This window comes from Heptranchias perlo, unplaced genomic scaffold (assembly GCF_035084215.1).
Source record: "Heptranchias perlo isolate sHepPer1 unplaced genomic scaffold, sHepPer1.hap1 HAP1_SCAFFOLD_138, whole genome shotgun sequence".
Classification (NCBI taxonomy): Eukaryota; Metazoa; Chordata; class Chondrichthyes; order Hexanchiformes; family Hexanchidae; genus Heptranchias; species Heptranchias perlo.
The window spans coordinates 835,274-860,996 of record NW_027138624.1 but is presented as its reverse complement, the minus strand read 5'-3'; the positions used below and the strand labels follow the sequence as shown (position 1 = coordinate 860,996).

At 44.9% G+C, this 25,723-nt stretch overlaps 1 protein-coding gene across 1 annotated transcript; it reads left to right on the top strand.

The window, feature by feature from the left end:
• Positions 1-3,825: 3,825 nt before the first annotated feature.
• On the top strand, positions 3,826-6,902 carry LOC137308702 (probable G-protein coupled receptor 139; the record flags this gene model as incomplete). The annotated part of the gene is made up of 2 exons (XM_067977264.1): positions 3,826-3,895; positions 6,016-6,902. Coding segments are annotated over exons 1-2 (957 nt in total), but the record flags the coding sequence as incomplete, so codon positions are not given.
• Between the last annotated feature and the right edge of the window lie 18,821 nt (positions 6,903-25,723).

Below are 25,723 nucleotides of genomic sequence, written 5' to 3'. Positions count from 1 at the left end.
TAGGTTCGTCCGGACTCCCTCAGGAGTCTGAATCGAAGCGACAGACTGAGTCCTGCTATTAAACTTGTGTTGAACTTTAAAGGTGTATTCGACTCAATGTTTCCTGCAACAGACTGAGGGGTAAAGAATCCGGTTCGTCAAAGTGAATGGGCAAGAAGGTGGCAGATGGAGTATAATGTGAGGAAATGTGAGGTTATTCACTTTGGTAGAAAGAATAGAAAAACGGAATATGTTTTAATTGGTGAGAAACTATTAAATGTTGGTGTTCTGAGAGATTTGGTGGACCTCCGCCACAAAACAGAAAGTTAACATACAGGTACAGCAAGCAATTAGGAAGGCAAATGGTATGTCGGCATTTATTGCAAGGGGGTTGGAGTACAAGAGTAAGGAAGTTTTGCGATAATTGTACAGGGATTTGGTGAGACCACACCTGGAGTACTGTGTACAGTTTTGGTCTCCTATCTAAGGAAGGATACACTTGCCTTCGGGGCAGCGCAACGAATTTTAACTGGATTGATTCCTGGGAAGAGAGGGCTGTCATATGAGGAGAGATTGAGAAGAACAGGCACGTATTCTCTAGATTAGAAGAATGAGAGGTGACCTAATTGAAACTCATATCATTCTTAGAGGGCTTGACAGGGTAGATGCAGAGAGTCTGTTTCTCCTGGCTGGAGAGTCCAGAACCTTGGGTCATAGTCTCAGGATAAATGTTGGGCGATTTCGGACTGAGATGAGGAGGAATTTCTTCACTCAGAGGTTTGTGAATGTTTGGAATTCTCTACCCCAGACGACTGTGGATGCTGAATCGTTCAGCATATTCAAGGCTGAGATCGATGAACATTTGGACTCTAAAGGAATCACGGGATATGTGGATCGGCCGGGAAAGTGGAATTGAGTTCGAAGATCAGCTGTGATCTGATTGAATGGCAGAGCAGGCCCGAGGGGCCGTATGGCCGACACCTGCTCCTTATTCCTCACGTTCTTATGACCATTCGACAGCACAGTGCTCCCTCAGTAATGACCATCCGATAGCACAGTGTCCCCTCAGTACTGACCCTCCGACAGCACTGCGCTCCCTCAGTGTCAGCCTGGATTATGTGTTCAGGTTTCTGGAGTGGGACTTGAACTCATAACCTTCTGAGTCACAGGTGAGAGTTGTACCACTGAGCAACGGCTGATGCCTGAAACGGGGAGAGGGAGATAGAGGGGCTTACGGAGACCACACTGGAGCGTGGATATGGCTGAAGGCACAGCTGTCAAAAGTAGGAAAAAATGGACTGTGGATGCACAAGTTGCCAGAAGTGGAGGACCGGAGTGGTGAGCGACTCACCAATGAAAACGCCGGGGGTGGGATGGAATCTGTGGCTCGGACTTCCCAATTTTTAATTGAAGGAGATTGTGTCTAATCTAAAACAGAATGTGTGTCTGACAAATACAAAAACATTGGAGTCATAGAATCATAGAAAGGTTACTGCACATAAGGAGGCCATTCGGTGCATCGAGTATGTGCCTGCTCTATGCAAGAGCAATCCAGCTGGTTCGACTCCTCCGCTCTTTCTCCGTTGTCCTGCAATTGTTTCCTTTCAAGTACTTATCCAGTTCCCTTTTGAAGGCCATGATTGAATCTGCTTCCGCCACCCTCTCGGGCAGTGTATTCCAGATCCTAACCACTCGCTGTGTAAAAACGTTTTTACTCGTGTCATCTTTGGTTCTTTTGCCAATCTCCTTAAATTGATGTCCTCTGATTCATGAACCTTCCGCCAATGGGAACAGTTTCTGTCTATCTAAGCTCTATCTACAACCTTCATGATTTTGAACAACTCTCTCAAATCTCCTCTCAACATTCTCTGCTCCAAGGAGAATAACCCCAGCTTCTCCAATCTATTCACGTAACTAAAGTACCTCATCCCGGGAATCATTCTGGTAAATTTCTTTTGCACCTTCTCGAAGGCATTCACATTTTTCCTGAAGTGCCGTGCCCAGAACTGGACACAATACTCTAATTGTGGCCGAACCAGTGTTTTATAAAGGTTCATCATGACATCCTTGCTTTTGTGCTGTTTGCCTCTATTTATAAAGCCCACGATCCCGTATGATTTTTTAACTCCTTTCTCAACCTGCCTTGCCAGCTTCAACGATTTGTGCACATATAATCCCAGATCTCTCTGTTCCTGCACGAAGGGTCAAGAGAGGCGGTGGTTTTGTCAGCGTCCATCTGAAAGCTGGTCCGTGTCTACGGACTGTGTCGCCAAAGGGCAGCATGTAGATGAGGAAGAGGAGGGAGCCAAGGATTGAACCTTTAGAAACATCAGAGATAACGGTGATAGGGTGGGAAGAGAAGCTTCTCCTGGCTCTGATCAGATAGGTGAGTGGGAACCAAGTGAGGGCAGTCCCAGAAAAAGAGGCCAAAACTAATGAATGAGGAGGCCATTGGTGGGTTTGCTGCAGGTATGGCGATGGGAAGGGGTGGGCCATGGAGGGATTTAAACCCAAGGATGAGAACTTTAAATTTAAGTGATATGGAACTGGGAGCCAGTGAGGGTCAGTGAGGCCTAGCAGGACCTAGTGCTGGTTGGACACGGACAACAGAGTTTTGGACGAGCTCACGTTTATGGAAGGTGGAGGTTGGGTGTCCAGCCAGGAGTGCATTGGAGGAATGGCGCCTGGAGGGGACAGAGGCATTGATGAGGGTTTCAATGGAAATGGGCTGAGGAAGGAATGGATGCGGGTGAGGGAATCACGGGGCCTTTGTGAAGGAGGTCAAATCGGGTCATGAGCTGAGCTCGGTGTTACACGTGGCCAGTTTTACTGGAGCCGTAAACCGATGTAGAATAAACGGGTAAATATCTGCAGTAAAATAGTGGAGAGAGGAATGTCAATGGGAAACGTTCAGTGTCCGTCCCCTAATATCACCCACAGTCATTTCTAGGCTGCAATCCTCAACCTGCCCTTTAACTGTCCTCGTGTCAGAGACTCACAATTCATATTTTAACTGGGAAACTGCAGGAACAGAGTGAAACGGTTCTGCTTTTTTTTATTCGTTCATGGGATGTGGGCGTCGCTGGCGAGGCCACCATTTATTGCCCATCCCTAATTGCCCTTGAGAAGGTGGTGGTGAGCCGCTTTCTTGAACCGCTGCAGTCCATTTGGTGATGGTTCTCCCACAGTGCTGTTCGGAAGGGATTTCCAGGACTTTGACCCAGCGACGATGAAGGAACGGCGATATATTTCCAAGTCGGGATGGTGTGTGACTTGGAGGGGAACGTGCAGGTGGTGTTGTTCCCATGTGCCTGCTGCTCTTGTCCGTCTAGGTGGCAGAGGTCGTGGGTTTGGGAGGTGCTGTCGAAGAAGCCTTGGCGAGTTGCTGCAGTGCATCCTGTGCATGGTACACACTGCAGCCACAGCTTGTGTCCCTGGATTCAGTCTACAGTGTGGAGAATCGGTAATATTTACAAATGAATCACCAGGAGTGAACATGGTCAATACAATTGTATAAAAATTGTAAATGAAGCCGCTCATTATTATTGGATCGATCCGGTATGAGAACAGATTTCAACTTTATTCCTGAGAGAGGTCTGATTAAGATAATGTCCTGTTTTTTGAGATGTTCGTATTATATCCACCACATTATTTACATCATAGTCAAAGCTGCTGATATAATGTGTTTGTTCAAGGCACTGTAACTAATAACAATGATCAGGAGTATAACCGTGTCAGTGGAGACTGATCCCCTGTATAAATCAGGGCTTGTTGGAATGGATCAGCTCAGAGTGCCTGCCGGAGCTGTGGTTTCCAGGCCAACAGAAGTCAGTGCTTCTCACAGAAATGGGATATCCAGTAATATTTCAGATAGAAGACATTTATTATCCTGTTCTTTCAGCGGTTGGAGTTCCAGGTAAGCCGTTATCTCATCTGTTAATGGTGTAAATCAGCGTTCACTCTGCTGCTGTACTTGGCATATGATTTTTTTCTACCACCGCGTTTAACACAGTCACCTGTTCTGTTCTATCGGTTGGATGATGGAATGTGTTCAGTCTCTGCTCTTTCGGTCTTGTAGGAGTTGAATTATATCCGTAATGACCCTTTTATATCCAACCCTGGCATTGTTACTGGATTATTCTCTGTACTGAATGTATTGGAATCAGGTGTTTGCGCGAAGAGCTGGTATCAGACCATCAGGAGCTGTTAACAGTTTCATGTTGTGGAACTGACCTGTCCTGGAATATGTTTTCATCAATGTATTTTCAGTGATTGATAATGAGACATCTCACGGTCTCAGTGTTACAAGGAGGCAGTGGAATGTCCTCCCTCCCCAATAACATGCTTCAGTTTAACTGGGATTTCAATGTATTTATTCGTGTTCACTGTTATGAAATATTATTTCATTATCTGTGTATCCGACGCCGCTTCAGATGTCTGATTACTGAACAGAGTTTGCTGCTGACTCTTTCACATCTCCTTCTCTGCTTCACTGTGGATGAATTCACTGACTGTCACTGGACTTCATTGTAAAATGAACTGTTTTCATGTTATGCTGTCTCAATTTACACCGTGTCTGTTGGAATCAAGAACCCTTCTATTTATCTGCAGATTAGAAGTGTGACTTTAGCGTTTTGTTAATTGAACAATCCCGCCATCTATCCCTTTACTTTATAATTACAGGAGAAGGAATCTCAATTATTGTGAGATCTCCCTGGGAGAGGCATTCGATTCGGTTTACTCCATGATTTGCAGATGACGTGAACAATGTCGGTGAAGAGGTGGAGAATTGAATGATCTGTAGAAACATTCTACAGAGGCTTCACTATTTAACAAACGAACACTGAGAATAGGATCGGTGAAACACGGGGCTGGTTAACAGAATGCAGGCACAGGATGATAGGATTTAATCGGATATGAAAATGGACTTGTGAAAGAGAGTAGAGTGAGTGATTGAGAGGGCGACTGAAAGGGAAAGCAAGAGGCTGTGGTGTGAATAATTCATCAGAATGAACTGCTGAAACTTCCAGTACAATTAAACATTGAAAATATTATTTGAAAGTTTTATTACGTTTTGGTCAGATTGGGTGAGTTTTTATTGTGGGACTCGCTCCTCATGTTTATATCCCTGTCAGGTCCTCAGTCTGTTTTTCGTGAATGTTCCTTGTTTTCCAAATTAACACGAAATATAATTAAAATTTACATCAAGAATAAAATCAGTGACTTATTGATCGTGATGAATTATTCATATACTGTATTTTTAAAGCTGGTCTGAATTCAATAAGCAACGAGGTTGATATAATTAATACCCAACACAGCTTCACTGACACCAACAACCAGATAAATGAACTGTTGAATGTATTAGTTGGATTGTGTTAGTGGGGCCTATAGATTAGATTTCATCTAACACTCTGCTGCAGTCTCTCCCTCTGAAACCCAGCCTCACCTCGCATTGCATTGAATCCTCTGTTTCCTCATCCCTTCCTTCAGTTTATCCAAATTTCCAAATTATCTGCTCCTGAATCCCCTCCAGCTCCGAGATGTCCTTTTCCTTGTCTCCCTCCCAATCGCACTCACTGGGACGGTCTTCAGCCGCCTTACTGCCAGCCCCTGTGGGATCCCTTAAGCCAGAGCAAAAAAACGGCTTCACCCCCCCCCCCCCAGCCCCGTCCCCTCACATTGCCGACCTTTCCCTCTCTTTCCTCTCCGTCTGGAGCCATAATCTACTTTAAACCGCTGGATTACCGGTGTGTAAAATCCCTTCTCCCTTCCCCACCGGCACTGTGCCCTCACTCAGCCCTTCCAGTGGATCCGGTGCTCACTTTATTCACTTTCTGTATCCAACTCCCAATCCATTATTGATCATTGTGTTTAAAAACATCTCTCTGCCCGAAAGCGCTGCCCTGGTCAATGAATCATTTTCCACCCTTCGATGCAGCAACAAAGCTGGAAATTTCACTCCGGATCCTCTCAAACTGCTTCTTTGGCTCCAGGTCTGATCAGTAATTTCTCTGCTTCCTTTTCTCTCTCTTACAGTTAACTTGGTGGCGATTGTGATCCTGTCCCGAGGAAAGTGCGGTCTCTCCAAATGTATCAGTCGCTACCTGGTGGGAATGGCAGTGGCCGATCTCCTGGTCGTTATCATTGGTGTGATATTGAATTGGATTGGTATGATTTATTTCAGAGATTCATTCCTGCTCATTACTCCCGTGTGTAGTTTTATTATCTTTTTGAGTGAAGCAACCACGGAGGTTTCTGTCTGGTTCACAGTCGCTTTCACCTTTGATCGATTTGTGGCCATTTGTTGTGAGAAGCTGAAAACTAAATATTGCACCGAGAGAACGGCGGCTGTGGTTCTGGGAACAGTGAGTGTGCTGGGCTGTTTACAGAGTGTCCCCTGGTATTTTGCATATGAACCTGGTGATATAATTGATCATGTTCCCTGGTTTTGTGTGATTAAATCGAGCTTTCGTACTTCTCCCGCATGGTCCGCATTTGAGATGTTTCACCTTATTTTAACACCTTGTGTACCGTTCTGTCTGATTTTGCTGTTCAATGTTCTGACTGTCAGGCGTATTTTAATATCCAGTCGAGTCCGCAGGGGACTCCGGGGCCGCAGCAATGGAGAGAATCAGAGTGATCCAGAGATGGAGAACCGAAAGAAATCCATCATTTTACTCTTCAGTATATCGGGCAGTTTTATACTGTTGTGGCTGACAAAGGTTGTGTTTTTAATTTATCTGCGAATTGCAGACATTCGGTATTTTCACTCCTACACTGATCCTGTTTTTCTCACAGAACACACAGCAAAGATGCTGCAGCTTCTCAGTTCCTGCACAAACACGTGTATTTATGTCCTGACCCAGACTAAATTTAGAGAGGAGCTGAATAACGCGGTGAAATACCCACTCAATCTAATTGTTAAATTAGTGAAATCATCGAAAGAGCTGAAGGGTTTCAAGCACTGGAACTAAGTCCCATTTCATACTCCATCCCTACACTTCCCGGGGGACGGAAAGTACATTTTATTTTGCAGCACAGAACCATTAAATGATCTGAAATATGCTTCTGATATTATATTTTGTTGATAATCTGAACTTTTGGGGCAGTGTTTATTCTGCACGCGACACATGCATTTTTGCTCGATATGACGGCACGAGAGATCTCAGCTGTACTTCAAATAAATGTCCGTCCAGCAAAATTTGCAAAGCTGGGAATCAAATTAACTGCTGCGGGCCAGATCAGAATGGGTGCACTCCACATAAATGAAGAGGGAGAGAGATGGGGAGAGAGTGAGGGAGAGAGTAAAAGACAGAGAGATGGGGAAAGAGGGATAGGGAGAGAGACTGAGACACGGAGAGATACAGAGAGGGAAAGAGAGGGGGGAGAGTGAGTGACATAGAGACAGAGAGAAACACACAGGGATAAGGAGTGAGAGAGAGACTGGGATAGTGATTTCGAGACAGAGAGAAACAGAGAGAAAGAGAGGGAGATAGTGGTACAGCGACAAAGAGAAAGTGAGAAAGACAGAGAGAGAGAGACAGAGAGACAGAGGGAGGGAGAGAGAGAGAAATAGAGAGACAGAGGGAAAGAGGGAGGCGGAGAGAGGAGGGGACAGTGAGAAAAAAAAACACAGGGAAAAAGAAGTATAATGATTAATATATAATGAGAGACCAAGCAGACATTGATGGGACGAGATAGAGAGAGACTGACAAAGAATTACAAAGTGATGGAAGTAGAAGTGGAAATAACAAGACAGAAAAACAGACAGAAAATAAACAGAGACAAACGATATAAACAGAGAACAGACACAATGAAAGACGGACAAACATATAAAGAGATAGGAGGGTAGAGACAGGAGTGAGAATAGAACACAGAAATAACCAAACAAACTTTGTAATCAGCCTGGAGTGTGTGAGAGCGCTGACCAGCAGAAGAACAGCAGATGAAGCAGGCCAGACAGTTCATGTTTGTTCTGGGGTAACACTCTTGTGGATTTAACGTGTGATATTTCTCAAGGTGAAGCCTGGAGGCTGCACAATAAAGTCACTCAGTCTTGTGTCCCTGACCCTGACAATTGCAGCTGCACTGTGTAGTAAACATCCATCTGATAAACGAAAGCCTGAGACTAAATCGGCTTCAGCATGTCTGAAGGAAAAGGACGGTTCAAAGGTGGAAAGCCTGTTAAAAGGACTGTTAATGACACTTCGTGAATGACCACACGGCAGGGGATACAAGCAATATCCATAGCAATCAGTACGATTCAAGGAGGGCTAGAGGTGGTTTGAAAATCTGCCGCCTTAACTTAGTTACGTTGTGGACACTGAGAGAAAACAAGTGAAGTGTCAATCAATCGTGGGTTGTATTTGTCAGAACCTGTTGTTGACAAGACACCGTCCCAGAGGTGTGATTCTGTGTTAATAAGGTCTTTAGATCGGGGCAGAAGTTGAGTGGGGAGAGACACAGATCCAACATGACTACTCCAACCTCAGCTTTCGCTTCCTCGCAGCACCTGGAATCTTCCTGACTGCTCGCTACCTCCCGGCTTGATGCCTCGATGTACGTTTACAGATTGCCTGTGAAGCACATGAACTGGCTACAAGAGAAATTCACGCTACACTACAAAAGTATTTATCACAATCTCGACAGGGTCCCGCAGCACTCTTCTGATCTGTTACTGTTACAAATACTGTTATTGTTTCAGATTAAAGAAAAATATGAATAATGGAGAAATTAACCAAATCCCAGATCAGAACTACATTCAGATTGAGTCCAATTTTATTCTGATTTATTTAATAGAAGTTAAATTGGCATTCTCTACACAACTGTAGGAATAACCAAATGTTAATCCATTTTTTCCGCAGAAGTTCACATTTTGGTGTTTAGTTCCCTCACTGCAACGCTGTCTTTGTGCTAAACACCAGCTAGTGCCAGTCTCACTCAGTCTGTATCTTTAACTATAGATCAACAGTGGTTTAACAGGAAAGGAAATGAACCCTCTCCGTGTCTCTCACCACAACAAGCTCCGCCTTGCCCCTCAATAAGATGGCTGCCTTCCTGGTGGCCATTTTGTTTCAGGCTAAGAGCAGCCATTTTGATTAAGCTGCATGGCTGTCTTGCCCCTCTGTAAGATGGCTAACTTATTGCCTGCCATTTTGTTCAAGATCAGGGCTCTGCACTTTGCAGAACAATTAATGCATTGTCAAATATAAATAAAAAGTGCAAACTAATTTGTTGCGTTTAATTAAAATGTTTAATCATCTGTAAATTGCTATGAACCATCATAAATACCTTTATTATTTTCTTAATCTGTAACGTGTACATTTGTGTTTTGTTCGTGGAGAAGATGAGACAATTTTGCATGTTGATGAACATCACAATTTAATAGCATAATAACAGCTGGAACGTAGACAGTTTTTCTACAAACTAGCTATAATTTTACACAAACCCTTTGATGCTTCATTAAATTGCATTAACCTGACTCCTTCTCCCTACTTTGCCTTCCTCTGCGGAATCCAAAAGACCTAAACTAAATCACGTGTAGCCTCTTTCACACAAAATCCATTCTCATAATACATTAATACTGACTTTTTTATTCTTAACCTATTTTTCTTATTATATTATGCACAATGCTACACATGGGTACAGAGGTTTAAATATAAAATAAATCTCCCCAGGAAGGAGGGAGAGGAAACATGGAGAGACGCTCTGAAACCAGGGAATAAACAAAAAAAAAGATATCAAACACCAAAGGCAGGGAAAAAGAAATAACATTTGGAGAGAGACTGAAACTGACCATGGACACTTCAGGAGAGAGATTGGGAATAAGGCACAGAGAGGGAATGAAATTACGAATGAACAGAGATTAATATGTACATCACCTCAGGAAGAAGAGAGTGAATAAAAGATCAGAGACTGGGAATCAGCAAAGATTTAAATCTAAAAATGACTTCTAGGGGGGCACAAGGAAAACACGGAGATCGGGTCTGAAAGTGGGGATACAGATTTAAACAGGAAAATCATGATAGCAGGTGGTGAGGGAAAACATGCAGAATGGGACAAATACTGGGAATAAACAAGGACTTCAAAATTAAACTCTCCTCAGGGAGCAAATGTGGAATATCAGGGTGCAGGGGACAGCAAGTGGAGATTAAAAGAGAATTATATATAAATATCACCCTGAAAGGGAGAACATAAGAACATAAGAATTGGTGGACATAAAATGAGCAAGATCCATCCAGTGTGATACAATGATAATGGAGTTGGTGATTAATCACAGCAATCGATCTCCATCAATGGGAACATTGTGACATATTGTGATATTGTAAAATGGGTGAGAGTGAATCGACAGTCCCTTTTACATCTTTCCAATTTTCATTTCATTGAATTCAATAGAAATAAAAATGGGGAGAGAGGTAAAACCGGCTGCTTATTCGCTATCAGCCGTTTTACACTATCGCACGAAGTCCTAATCTACCCCAATGAGTCTAAATTAATAACAAGAGCCTCAAAGGTAATAATCTCTGGATTACTACCTGAGCCACGGACAATTTGGGACACAGTCAAGTAGATCACAGAGTTAAGTGCGTGGCTCAAAGAGTGGTGTGGGAGACAGGGGTTTCGATTCATAGGGCACTGACATCAGTACTGAGAAAAGAGGGAGCTGTTCCGTTGGGACGGGCTCCATTTAAACAGGACTGGGACCAGCGTGCTCGCGAATTGAATAAACAGTGCGGTAGATCGGGCTTTAAACTAAAAAGAGAGGGGGAAGGTTCGAGTTAGGTCACATTTATAAACCTAAAGGCCAGAGAGCAGTGTAGCGATTTGGGTAAAGCTAAGCAGAGTGTGTGAGGAAGGGACAGAGATTGTAACGGGAATAGTACCTCAGTGAATAAGGTCAAATCAGGGGAAAATAGCAAGAAGTTAAAATTAAAGGCTCTTTATCTGAATATATGAAGCATTCGGAATAAGATAGACGAATTAATGGCATTAAAAGAGATAAATAGGTTTGATCTAGTAACATGGAAACATAGAAAATAGGAGAAGGAGGAGGCCATTCGGCCCTTCGAGCCTGCTCCGCCATTCAATATGATCACGGCTGATCCTCTATCTCAATACCATATTCCCGCTCTCTCTCCTACTCCTTGAGACTTTTTGTGTCTGGAAATCTATCCAGCTCATTCTTAAATATATTCAGTAACTTGGCCTCCACAGCCTTCTGTGGTCGAGAGTTCCATAGGTTCACCACCCTCTGAGTGAAGAAATTTCTCCCCATCTCAGTCCTGAATGGCCTTCCCCGTATCCTGAGACGGTGACCCCTCGTTCTGGACCCCCCAGCCAGGGGAAACTTCCTCCCTGCATCCAGTCTGTCTAGCCCAGTCAGAATTCCATACCTTTCAATGAGATCCCCTCTCATTCTGCAAAACTCTAGTGAACACAGGCCTTGTCGACCCAATCTCTCCTCATACGATAGTGCTGCCAGCTCCAGTGATCAGTCTGTTGAATCTTCGCTGCATTCCCTCTAAGGCAAGTATATCCTTTCTTAGGTAAAGAGACCAAAACTGCACGCAATACTCCAGGTGTGGTCTCACCAAGCCCTGTATAACTGCAGTAAAACATCCTTGCTTCTGTACTCAAATCCTCTTGCAATGAAGGCCAACATACCATTTGCCTTCCTAACTACTTGCTGCAATTGCATGTTTGCTTTCAGTGACTGGTGTACAAGGACACCCAAGTCCCTTTGCACAGCAACATTTCCCAATCTATCACCATTTAAATAATATTCTGCCTTTCTGTTTTTCCTTCCGAAGTTATGCACAGTATACTGCATCTGCCATGTATTTGCCCACTCACTCAACTTGTCTAAATCGACATGAAGCCTCTTTGCATCCTCCTCACAACTCACGATCCCACCTAGTTTTGTGTCGTCAGCAACTTGGAAATATTACATTTGGTTCCCTCATCCAAATCATCAATATATGTTGTGAATAGCTGGACCCCAAGCACTGATCCCTGCGGTACCCCACTAGTCACTGCCTGCCACCCCGAAAAAGACCCATTTATTCCTACTCTCTGTTTACTGTCTGTTAACCAATTTTCAATACATGCCAGTATATTACCACCAATCCCATGTGCTTTAATTTTGCACACTAACCTCTTATGTGGACTTTATCAACGGCTTTCTGAAAATCCAAATAAACCACATCCACTAGTTCTCCCTTATCTATTCTACCAAAAATCCTCAAAAATCTCCAGTAGGTTTGTCAAACATGATTTCCCTTTCATAAATCCATGTTGACTTTGTCTAATCCCCTTGGTATTTTCTAAATGTCCTGTTATCACATCCTTTATAATCGACTCTAGCATTTTCTCTACCACTGATGTTAGTCTAACCGGTCTGTAGTTCGGGGCTAAAAGGGGTCAATTATGAGGACAGGTTGCATGGACTAGGCTTGTATAGAAGATCAAGGGATGATCTTATTGAGGTGTTTAAGATGACTAAAGGAATTGATAGGGTAGATAGAGAGAAATTACTTCCTCTGGTGGGGGACTCCAGAACAAGTGAACATAACCTTAAAATTAGAGCTCGGCCGTTCAGGGGTGATGTCAGGAAGCACTTCTTCACACAAAGGGGAGTGGAAATGTGGAACTCTCTCCGACAAACGTCTGTTGAGGCGGGGGGTCAATACGAAATTTCAAAACGGAGATTGATAGATTTTTTTTGGCAAGGGTATGAAGGATTAAGGAACCAAGGCGGGTAGATGGAGTTAAGATACAGATCAGCCATGATCTAATTGAATGGCGGACATGCTCGAGGATCTGAATGGTCGATTCCTGTTCCTATGTAACAGGCTCGTGAGGCTGAATGTCCTCCTCTTGTTCCTATGTAACATGCTCGAGGGGCTGAATGGCCTCCACCTGATCCTATGTATCAGGCTCAAGAGGCTGAATGGCCTCCTCCAGTTCATGTGCAACAGGTTAGAGGGGGTGAGTAGCCTCCTCCTGTTCCTACATAACATGATCGAGGGACTAAATTGCCTCCAGTTCCTGTATAACAGACTCGATGGACTGAATAGCCTCCTCCTGTACCTGTGTATCAGGCTCGAGGAGCTTAATGGCCTCCTCATGTTCCTGTGTAACAGGCTTGAGGGGCTGAATGGGCTTCAGTTCCCAGATAACAGGTACGAGAGGCTGAATGTCCCCCTCCCATGGCTACCTGACAGGCTTGAGTAGTTGCTTGGCCTCCAGTTCCTGCACAATAATCTCGAAGGGCTGAATGGCCTCCTCCTGTTCCTATGTAAAATGCTTCAGGGGCTGATCGGCCTCCAGTGCTGATGTAACTGGCTCGAGGGCCTGAATGGCATCCTTCTTTTCCTATGTAACAGGTTCGAGGGGATGAATGACCTCCACCTGTACCTGTGTAACAGCCATGAGGGGATGACTGGCCTCTTGTAACTGTGTAACAGGCTCGAGGGGCTGAATGGCCTCCCCCTTTTCCTGTGTAACAGCCTTGAGGGGCTGAATGGCCTCCTCTAACTGTGTAACAGGCTCGAGGGGCTGAATGGCCTCCTTCTGTTCCTGTCGAACAGCCATAAGGTACTTGCCACTATTGCGCCCAAGATGGCTGGCGTAATCGTTGAAGAGGCCACCTTACTTGCCGTCATTTGTCCAAGATGGCCGCCGTGCTTTCCGCCATTTTGTCCAAGATGTCCGCTGTGCTTGCCGCCCTTTTGTCCAAGACAGTCGCCGTACTTGTGCCCATTTTGTTCAAGATGGCTGCCGTACTTGCCGTCATGCTGGCCTTGTGTAAATACACATATATGATATTTATTATACATTCAAGTTGTTGTTGTTGTTGTTTTTTAATGTTGGTGGACCAAATAAAAAAGATTGCCACTCTGTGATCATTCTGGTGTGTCTGGGCGCTCTCAGTAATACTGGGTGTACCCTGGGATCACTCTGGGGTCACCGGGTGTAATCTGGGATCCCTGGGTACACTCTGCGATCAATCTCGGGTGATTGGTTGCACTCTCTGGGTTCACTTGGTGCACACTGGATTCACTGCGGGTTCACTGGGACATTCTGGGGTCACTGTGGTATCACTGGGGACACTCTGCGCGGTATTTACCGCCATTTCCAACAAGATGACTGACGTACTCGTCGCCAATTTGTCCAAGATGGCTTCGGTACTTGTGGCAATTTTGTCCAAGATGGCCACTGTACTAATGCAAGTAGTTGTTGTTGTATTCGTAGTTGTGGTGGTCTAAATATAAAGACTTGAACTCTGGGATCACTCTGGGTGACCAATGCCTACCCCAGAGTGGACCGACCGAGGCCTCCTCCAGAAGGGACCAGTCGAGGACTCCTCCAGGTGGGACCGAGCGACGCCTCCTGCACAGGTTGCACCCAAACAGGGCCCACGTGAGTTCGGTCTGTTTATTGCCCTGGGGTTTAATTTCCTCTCTGGGCCCTGGTTTTGGGGCCTTGGTTTAAAATGTTCCTGTTCGATTGTGACCGTTGTGATTTAACCAGGTTAAAGCCTGGGGCTAAATTAGCCCGGCCTGCAATGTTATATAAACACATTAACCCAGTGTGAGACAAACAGTGGCCGAGGGGATTAAAGTCGGAAACGTGAACCCCTGTATGGGATTCGAGGGTTTGTTACAATTTCAAAACGATGCTTGTGTTTCGGAGAGATGTGGCAACTTTGAGGGGACAGAGCGGCTATTTGAGGTGTTTTGATGGAGTAAATAAGGAGAAACTGTTTCCAGTGGCAGGGGGTCGGTAACCATAGGACACAGATTCAAAATAATTGTCATAAGAGCCAGAGGTGACATGAGGAAGGATTATTTCTTTATGCAGTGAGTTGTAATGATCTGCAATTCACTGCCTGAAAGGGAGATGGAAGCAGATTCAATAGTAAGTTTCAAAAGGGAATTCGATAATTACGAGCAAAGGAAAAATGTGTTGGCCATGGGGAAAGATCAGGGTAATGGGACTATCTGGTTAGCTTTTTAAAAGAGCCGACACCGGCACGATGGGCAGAATGGTTTCCTTTTGTGATGTATCATTCTGTGATTTTGCGACGGGTTCACGTCGGCCAGGTGCAGGTACATGGCGGCCATTTTATGTTCCATGTCGGGAGGCCATTTTATGGGGTCCCAGCTGAGCTCTTTTGCTCACAGTCCGTCTCACCATTTTGTGTAAACTGCATATCCAGACCCCCCGAGTAAGACCTCACCACCCACACGCACATCCATGCACAAAGACACACACACAGTTCACTAAACCAAACAATCATGTCTGTGATGCCCCTTGGAGGAGGTGGGATGAAATTTCCAGAATCCTTTACTAAATATTTTAAAACACTAACATAATTGAAAAATAATAACGAGAACAGGCCTGAGCTGAAGTAAGCGGTGGAGTTTTATTAACACAGCACACAGACAACAACTTACATTTATATTGCACCTTTATAGTAGTAAAACGTCACAGGGCGCTTCACATGAGCGATTGATGTGACACCGAGCCTCACAAGGAGGTATTAGGACAAGTGACCAAAAGCTTGGTTGAAGAGGTCGGTGTTAAGGAGCGTCTAAAAGGAGAAGAGAGAGGCGGAGAGGTTTTTGGAGGGAATTCCAGAGCTTAGGGCCGAGACAGCAAAAGGCACGGCCGCCAAGGGTGCAGCAATGGCAGTGGGGGATGTGCAAGAGGCCAGAATTGTTGGACAGCAGAGATTTTGGAGTGTTGTCGGGTCACTTGTTGCAGAGTCCGACTCCTCAGTGGAAGAGACACACACTGTACATGGAGATACTTGTTACCCTGGACTCTTCCTGTCTGTACATTGAACCAGTGCCTCACGACAGCCCAGACTGTGCTCCACTCTGTGCTCGCCGTGTCTGCACATTGTTCCATTGTCCCACTACAGCCCAGACTGATCCCCACCCTGGGCCCACTCTGTCTATGCATTCAACCAGTGTCCCACTGCAGCTCAGACTGAGCACCACCCAGGGCCCTTCCTGTCTGTACATTGACCAGTGTCCCACTGCAGCTCAGGCTGAGCACCACCCTGGGCCTTTCCTGTCTGTACATTGACCCAGTGTCCCACTGCAGCCCAGACTGTGCCCACCCTGGGCCTTTCCTGTCTGTACATTGACCCAGTGTCTCACTGCAGCCCAGACTGAGCCCCACCCTGGGCCCTTCCTGTCTGTACATTGACCCAGTGTCCCAATGCAGCCCAAACTGAGCCCCACCCTGGGCCCTTCCTGTCTGTACTTTGATCCAATGCCCCACTGCAGCCCAGACTGAGCCCCACCCTGGGCCCTTCCTGTCTGTACATTGACCCAGTGTCCCACTGCAGCCCAGACTGAGCCCCACCCTGGGCCCTTCCTGTCTGTACATTGACCCAGTTTCCCACTGCAGCCCAGACTGAGCCCCACCCTGGGCCCTTCCTGTCTGTCCATTGACCCAGTGTCCCATTGGTGACCATCCAGCCCCGGATATCCTGCAGAATCAGCGCTGGGGGACCGGGTGACTGAGTCTCGTGACCCTGTCGCTGGGCCTCTGACGTCACAATGGGAGACGACGCTCGCTCAGCTCGAGCTGGAAACCTGGAGCGCGGCCGGTTAAAGGGGAGGGACAGAGAATCGGCCAAAAATGTTCATATCATGAGACCAGCAATGGTTATGAATTGAAATATTCACACTCACGCTCAGTCCGGGTCTGGATTCCCTGCAGTGACTCCAGGTGTCTCTTTCCGTTTTGACTGAACCGATTCCCCCACAGCCTGAAACAGATTAAAGATTAAACAACAAATAAACAGACTGAACACCAGTGTAAATAACAGGGAGATTGGGGTTAATATTTCAATAATAATTACAGACAAATATTAGCCATAAAAGGGACTGAATCCCATTGATATTTTATTTATTACATTAAACATTAACACAAACACTCACCAGATCCGCTCCAGACTCCTGCGGATCAGTGTGAGGGAGCAGAGAGCGGGGACAGATCGGTCTGTGAAGGAGTTTGATCCCAGGATCAGATCCGTCAGCGACCAGATTGTACTGAGAGCGGAGACAAGATCCTCGATACAAGAATCTGTGAGACCGACACCATCCAGACTGTGGATCAGAGAGAGAGAAATATTAGGAATCAGGGTAAACTCCCAGTGTTTATTAATAACACTATTACTGACACCAATAATAATGCACATTGTTTATTAATAAAACTGTTTACGCATACCAATAAAAATGTAGTTTATTAGTAGCACTATTACTGATACTAATAATGTACAGAGTTTATGAATAACACTATTACCGATACTAATAATAATGTACATCGTTTATTAATAACACTGTTTACTGATACCAATAAACATGTAGTTTATTAGTAGCACTATTACTGATACTAATAATGTACAGAGTTTATGAATAACACTATTACTGATACTAATAATAATGTACAGTGTTTATTAATAACACCATTACTGATACTAATAATAATGTACAGTGTTTATTAATAACGATATTACTGATAATAATGTCCATTGTTTATTAATAACACTACTACTGATACTAGTAATAATCTGCAGGGTTTATAAATAACACCATTACTGACACTAATAATAATGTACACTGTTTATCAATAACACTATTACTGATACTAATCGTAAAGAACACTGTTTATTAATAACACTATTACTGACACTTTTATCAGCATCATCCTGCAAATTAATCCTCTTCAAGTACATGTCCAATTACCTTTTGAAAGTTCCTTTCAGGAAGTGCGTTCCAGATCTTCACAAACATCTGTGCGAAAGGATTTCTCCTCATTTCCCCTCCAGTTCGTTTGAAATTATTTTAAATCGATGACCTCTGGTCACTGACCAAGTTGCCAAAGGAAACAGTTTCTTCCTATTTGCTCTGTCAAAACCCCTCATAATTTTGAACACCTCTATTAAATCTCCCCAAAAGCTTCTCTGCTCTGAAGAGAACAATCCCAGCTTCTCCAATCTCTCCGTAAAACTGAAGTCCCTCACCCCTGGTATCATCCTGCTAAACCTCCTCTGCACCCTCTTCAATGCCTTGACATCCTTCCTCAAGTGTGGTGCCCAGAATTGTACACAATACTCCAGCTGGGGCCGAACCAATGATTTGTAAAGGTTTAGCATGGCTTACTTGATTTTGTATTCAATGTCCGTATTTACGAAGCCAATTATCCCAGGCGCTTTCTTATCCACATTACCAACTTGCTCTGTCACCTTCAAAGATTCGTGAATATGCGCCCCCAGGTCCCTCTGTTATTCCACCTCCCTCAAAATGCCATTTAGATTATATTGTCTCTCCATGTTGTTCCACCCAAAGTGCATCACTTCACATTTATCCGTGTAAAATTGCACTTGCTTTGTGTCTGCCCATTTCAACAATCTGTCTATGTCCTCCTGAAGTCTGCTTCTGATGTGTAACACCCTCGAGGGGTTGAATGACCTCGTCTTATTTTAAATCATTTCCTCGAGATGATGAATTGCCTCCTCTTGTTCCTACATAACAGGCTCCAGGGGCAGAATGGCCTCCTCCTGTTTCCGTGCAACAGGTTCGAGGGGAGGAATGGCCTCCTCCTTCCTGTGTAACAGGCTCTAGGGGCTGAATGGCTTCCCCCTGTTCCTGTGTAACAGGCTCCAGACTCTGAAATGCCTCCTTCTTTTCCTGTGTGACAGGCTTCACGGGCTCAATGGCCTTCTCCTATGCACAGACTCCAGGGGCTGAATGGCCTCCTCCTTTTCCTATGTAACGGACTCCAGGGGCTGAATGGCCTCCTCCTGTTCCTATGTCACAGACTCCAGAGGATGAATGGCCTCCTCCTGTTCCTGTGTAACAGACTCCAGGGGATGAATGGCCTCCTCCTGTTCCGATGTCACAGACTCCAGGGGATGAATGGTGAGCTTCTGTTCTTGAGTTAAAGGTTCAAGGTACTGAATGGTCCCCTGCTGTTACAGTGTAACAGGCTCGACGCAATGAATGGCCTTTTTCTGTTCCTGTGTTACAGGCTCGAGGGTCTTAATGGCCTCCTCCTGTTTCTACAAAACATATTCCAGTCGCTGAAAGGCCTCCTCCTCTTCCCATTTAACAGGCTCGAGGGGTTGAATGGCCTCTCCCTGTTCCTGTTTAACAGGCTCGACGGGCTGAACGGCCGCCCCCTGTTCTTATGTAACAGCCTCGAGCTGCTGAATGGCCTGCTCCTGTTCCCGTGTAACAGGCTGGACGGGCTGTTTGGCTAACTCCTGTTCCGATGTAACGGGCTTGAGGGGCTGAATGACCTCCCGCTGCTACTGCGTAATAGAACTCGGGGGGCTGAATGGCCTCGTCCTCTTCTTATGTAACAGGTTCGAGGGGCTGAATGGCTTCCTCCTTTTCCTGGTAACAGGGTCGAGGGGCTGAACGGCCTCCTCCTGTTGCAGTGCTACAGTCTCGACGGTTTGAATGACCTCCACTTGTTCCTGTAAAACAGGCTCGAGGGGCTGACTGACCTCCTCCTGTTCCTGTGTAACAAGCTCGAGAGGCTGAACGGCCTCCTTCTGTTTCTATGTAAACAACCTCCTTGTTTTTATAATCTATGCCTCTACTTGTAAAGCACAGGATCCTGTTTAATTTTTAACCGGTTTCTCAACCAGTCCTGTAAACTTCAAAAATTTGTGTTCGTACACCCCCATGTCTCTCTGTTCCTGCACCCCCTTTAGAATTGTACCATTTAGTTCACATTGCTTCTCCTCATTCTTCCTGCCAAAATGTATCACTTCTCTGCGTTAAATTTCATGTTCCATGTGTCCGCCCATTTCACCAGCCTGTCTATGTCCTCTTGAAGTCTATTACTATCCTCCTCACTGTTTACTATACTTGGAAGCTTTGTGTTATCTGCAAATTTTAAAATTATCCCCCATTATAATTTCTCCAGTCTCAGCCTCTAAGGGACCAATGTTTACCTTCCCTAATCTCTTCCTTTTTACATACTTGTGGAAGCCCTTACAGTCTGTTTTTACTTGTCTTGCTAGTTTACTCGTATATTCATTTTTTCCCTCTTTATCAATTTCTTGGTCATCCTTTGCTGATTTCTTAAACTTCCAAATCCTCAGCCTTACTACGCTTTTTGGCAACATTGTATGGCTCTTCTTTAAACTAATACGATCCTTAACTTCTCTAGTCAGCCACGGTTGGATGATTTTTTTCCATCTAGTTGTTATTCCTCAAGGGAATGTATATTCATTGGGAATTATGAATTATTTCTTGAAATGTTGGCCACTGATTATCTGCTGTCATATCTTTTAATCTAATTTCCCAATCTACCTTAGCCAACTCGCCCCTCGTAACAAAGTAATTGGCTTTGTTTAAATATCAGACACTAGTTTCGGATTTAACGACATCACGCTCAAACTCAATATGAAATCCTATCATATTATGATCACTGTGTCCCAGAGAGTCCTTAATTCTAAGATTACCATTTAACACTGACATTACACAATCTTAGATCTGAAATAACCAGTTCCCCAGTCGGTTCCTCGTCATATTGTTCCACAAAACTGTCTCGAATGTATTCCATGAACTCATCCTCCGAACTACTTCTGCCAATTTGGCTTGCCCATTCTATATGAAGATTAAGGTCCCCACGATTACTGCATTGCCCCTCTAATTTCCTGATTTATAGTCAAACACTACAACTACAGTTAGGAGCACTATAAACTACCCCCACAGCAGGCGTATGATACAGAGTAAAGCTCTCTCTACACCGTCCCATCAAACACTCTCAGGGCACGTAAAATGCGTGTTAGATGCAGAGTAAGGCTCCCCCTACATTGACCATCAAACACGGTGTGCGGACTACACAATGTGCTGAGAGTTCGGTAAGTGTGGGAGTTTAAGGGTTAATCTCTTTAAATCTAGTGCATATTGCTTCAACTGTTTAAGGTCAATTTAAAAGTTTAAATTTTTAAGTTTCTGTCAGGCTTCAGCAGAGAGCTGCTGTAGCAAGTTAATTGGTTAGCTAGATTCAACTGGTACTTGAAGGCGGGGCAGGCCTGACTCATCTGAGTCTCAACTGCAGAAATACAGGGGCCTGTCAGTGCGGACTACACAGTGTGCTGAGAGTTCGGTAAGTGTGGGAGTTCGGTGAAGTGGGGGAATGAGGTGCTTCTTTGCCTTGCTTTTCCGAACTTTTCCCGCAGAACGGCAGTGGACCTGAGAGTAGAAGACTGAGATTGTGGAATAAAAGCTGCAGCAGACCTGCACCAAGAGACAACGACTGTGCGACATCACAGGTGAGGCAGGAGAGTCCGAGAGGTGAGCAGAGTATAAAAGGGGAGGCCTAGAGCGGGAAGAGAGTCTAGCAGTCTAAGGCAAGTCATGGCAGCACAGCTCGCACCCGTGATATGCTCCTCCTGCTCTAGGTGGGAAGACATGGACACTACCAGTGTCCGTGGCGACCATGTGTGCAGGAAGTGTGTCCAGCTGCAGCTACTGGCTAACCGTCTTTCGGAGCTGGAGCTGCAGGTGGACTCACTGTGGAGCATCCGCGATGCTGAGACTATCGTGGATAGCACGTTCAGTGAGGTGGTCACACCGCAGGTAAAGAATTCGCAGGCATAAAGGAAATGGGTGACCGCCAGGCAGAGTAAAAGGACTCGGCAGGTAGAGCAGGAGTCCCCTGGGGCCATCTCCTTCTCAAACAGATATTCTGCTTCGGATACTGTTGGGGGAGATGGCTTATCAGGGGAAAGCAGCAAGAGCCAGGTTCGGGGCACCACGGGTGGCTCTGCTGCACAGGAGGGGAGGAAGAAGAGTGGCATGGCTATAGTGATAGGGGATTCAATTGTAAGGGGAACAGATAGGCGTTGCTGCGGCCGCAAACGTGACTCCAGGATGGTATGTTGCCTCCCTGGTGCTAGGGTCAAGGATGTCACGGAGCGGCAGCAGGGCATTCTGGAGGGGGAGGGTGAACAGCCAGTAGTCGTGGTCCATATTGATACCAGCGACATTGGTAAAAAATGGGATGAGGTCCTGCAAGGTGAATTTAAGGAGTTAGGAGATAAATTAAAAAGCAGGACTTCAAAGGTAGTGATCTCAGGATTACTACCGGTGCCACGTGCTGGTGAGCATAGGAACAGGAGAATAGACCGGATGAATGCGTGGCTGCAGGGATGGTGTAGAAGGGAGGGATTTAGATTCCTGGGACATTGGGACCGGTTCTGGGGAAGGTGGGACATGTACAAGCGTGACGGGTTACACCCGAGCAGGACCGAGACCAATGTCCTCGCGGGGGTGTTTGCTGGTGCTGTTGGGGAAGGTTTAAACTAGAATGGCAGGGGGATGGGAACCTGAGCGGGGAGTCAGAAGGGAATAAAGTTGAGAGCAGCAAGAGAGGGGAAGACCCAGGGGAATGCTACAATACGAATAGTACAAACAGTTGTTCAAGAACAAATGAAAGGGAAAAGCATAGAGCAGCGGAAAGAAAGTGTACTTTAGGCACTTTAGGCACGACAGATAAAATGAAAACTAGAAGGCGTAAGGCGATTAACCCAGCATCAAAGCTGTGGCAGGGGGTTGGGAACCTGAGCAGGGAGACTGAGGAAAGCATATCAGGAAGGGACAGAAGGTATGGAGTAAAAGGTAAAGTGTTAAAAAAGGAAAAAGCAGGAACTAAGTGTCACAAAACATATTTGTAAGTTCTTCATCTGAATGCACGTAGCATTCGTAACAAAATGGACGAGTCAACGGCACAAATAACAACGTATGGGTATGATCTTGTGGCCATTACAGAAACATGGCTGCAGGGTGACAACGACTGGGAATTAAATATGCCAGGGTATTTAACAATCAGGAAGGACAGGCAGGAAGGAAGGGGAGGTGGGGTGGCTATGTTAATAAGGGAAGGAATCACTGTAATACAGACAAAAGATTTTGGGACAAAGGATCAGGATAATGAAACAGTTTGGGTAGAGATAAGGAATAATAAGGGGCAAAAAACACTCGTGGGCGTAGTATATAGGCCTCCTAATAGTTGCAACTCTGCTGGAAGAAGTATTAATCAAGAAATAATCGGGGCATGTAATAAGGGAACAGCGATAATTATGGGGGATTTTAACTATCATATTAACTGGACAAATCAAATTGGGCAGGGTAGCCTTGAGGAAGAGTTCATTGAGTGTATTAGGGATGGATTACTTGAACAGTATGTAACTGAACCAACAAGGGGGCAAGCAACCTTGGACCTGGTCCTGTGTAATGAGCCAGGCTTAATTAATAATGTCCTAGTTAAGGATCCCCTTGGAATGAGTGACCATAATATGGTTACATTCCATATCCAATTAGAGGGTGAGAAGGTTGGTTATGAAACAAGCGTACTGAGCTTGAATAAAGGAGACTATGATGGTATGAGAGCGGAATTGATTAAAGTGGACTGGGAAAATAGATTAAAGGGTAAGACGGTACATGAGAAGTGGTGTTCATTCAAGGAGTTATTTTACAACTTTCAAAAAATATATATTCCACTGAGGAAAAAAGGGTGTAAAAGAAATGACAGCCATCCGTGGCCAAGTAAAGAAATTAAGGATAGTATCCGACTAAAAACAAGGACATATAAGGTAGCCAAACTTAGTGGGAGGATAGAAGATTGGGAAGTCTTCAAAAGACAGCAAAAAGTAACAAAAGGATTGATTAAGAAAGGGAAGATAGATTATGAAAATAAATTAGCAAAAAATATAAAAACAGATAGCAAGAGTTTCTACAGTTGTATGAAAAGAAAAGGGGTGGCTAAGGCAAACGTAGGTCCCTGAGAGGATGAGACCGGGAAATTAATGGTGGGAAACATGGAGATGGCAAAAATGCTGAACAAATATTTTGTTTCAGTCTTTACGGTAGAGGACACTAAGAATATCCCAACACTGGAAAAACAGGGGGCTCTAGGCGGGGAGGAGCTAAATACGATTAAAATCACTAAGGAATTGGTACTCAGTAAATTAATGGGACTCAAGGCGGTTAAATCCCCTGGACCTGATGGCTTACATCCGAGGGTCTTGAGGGAAGTGGCAGAAGGGATTGTGGATGCTTTGGTAATAATTTTCCAAAATTCTCTGGACTTGGCAAAGGTCCCGGCAGATTGGAAAACTGCCAATGTAACACCCTTATTTAAAAAGGGTAGTAGGCAGAAGGCTGGAAATTATAGACCAGTTAGCTTAACATCTGTGGTGGGTAAACGTTTGGAGTCTATTATTAAGGAGACAGGAGCAGATCATTTGGATAAACATAATTTAATCGGACCAAGTCAGCATGGCTTTACAAAGGGGAAGTCATGTCTGACAAATTTGCTTGAGTTCTTTGAGGATATAACGTACAGGGTGGATAAAGGGGAACCAGTGGATGTCGTGTATTTGGACTTCCAGAAGGCATTCGACAAGGTGCCACATAAAAGATTATTGCTCAAGATAAATAATCACTGGATTGGGGGTAATATTCTGGCATGGGTGGAGGATTGGTTATCTAACAGGAAGCAGAGAGTTGGGAGAAATGGTACATTCTCGGACTGGCAACCTGCAGCCAGTGGTGTTCCGCAGGGGTCGGTGCTGGGTCCCCAACTCTTTACAATCTATATTAACGATTTGGAGGAGGGGACCGAGGTTTGCAGATGATACAAAGATGGGAGGGAAAGTAAAAAGTGAGGAGGACATAAAAAACCAACAGGGGGATATAGACAGGCTGGGTGAGTGGGCGGAGATTTGGCAGATGCAATACAATATTGGAAAATGTGAGGTTATGCACTTTGGCAGGAAAAATCGGAGAGCAAGTTATTATCTTAATGGCGAGAAACTGGAAAGTACTGCAGTACAAAGGGATCTGGGGGTCCGAGTGCAAGAAAATCAAAAGGTTATTTTGCAGGTGCAGCATGTGATCAAGAAGGCCAACGGAATGTTGGCTGTTATTGCTAGGGGGATAGAATATAAAAACAGGGAGGTATTGCTGCAGTTATATAAGGTATTGGTGAGACCGCACCTGGAATACTGCATACAGTTTTGGTCTCCATACTTAAGAAAATACATACTTGCTCTCGAGGCAGTACAAAGAAGGTTCACTCGGTTAATCCAGGGGATGAGGGGGCGGACATATGAGGAGAGGTTGAGTAGATTGGGAGTCTACTCATTGGAGTTCAGAAGAATGAGAGGCGATCTTATTGAAACATATAAGATTGTGAAGGGGCTTGAGCGGGTGGATGCGGTCAGGATGTTCCCAAGGATGGGTGAAACTAGAACTAGGGGGCATAATCTTAGAATAAGGGGCTGCTCTTTCAAAACTGAGATGAGGAGAAACTTCTTCAGTCAGAGGGTAGTAGGTCTGTGGAATTTGCTGCCCCAGGAAGCTGTGGAAGCGACATCATTAAATAAATTTAAAACAGAAATAGACAGTTTCCTAGAAGTAAAGGTAATTAGGGGTTATGGGGAGCGGGCAGGAAATTGGACATTAATTTAGATTTGAGGTTAGGATCAGATCAGCCATGATCTTATGGAATGGCGGAGCAGGCTCGAGGGGCCGATTGGCCTTCTCCTGCTCCTATTTCTTATGTTCTTATAAACAGTTAGGAAGGCGAATGGTATGTCGGCCTTCATTGCAAGAGGATTTGTGTGTAGGAGCAGGGATGTCTTATTGCAGTTATACAGGGCCTTGGTGAGACCACACCTGGAGTATTGCGTGCAGTTTTG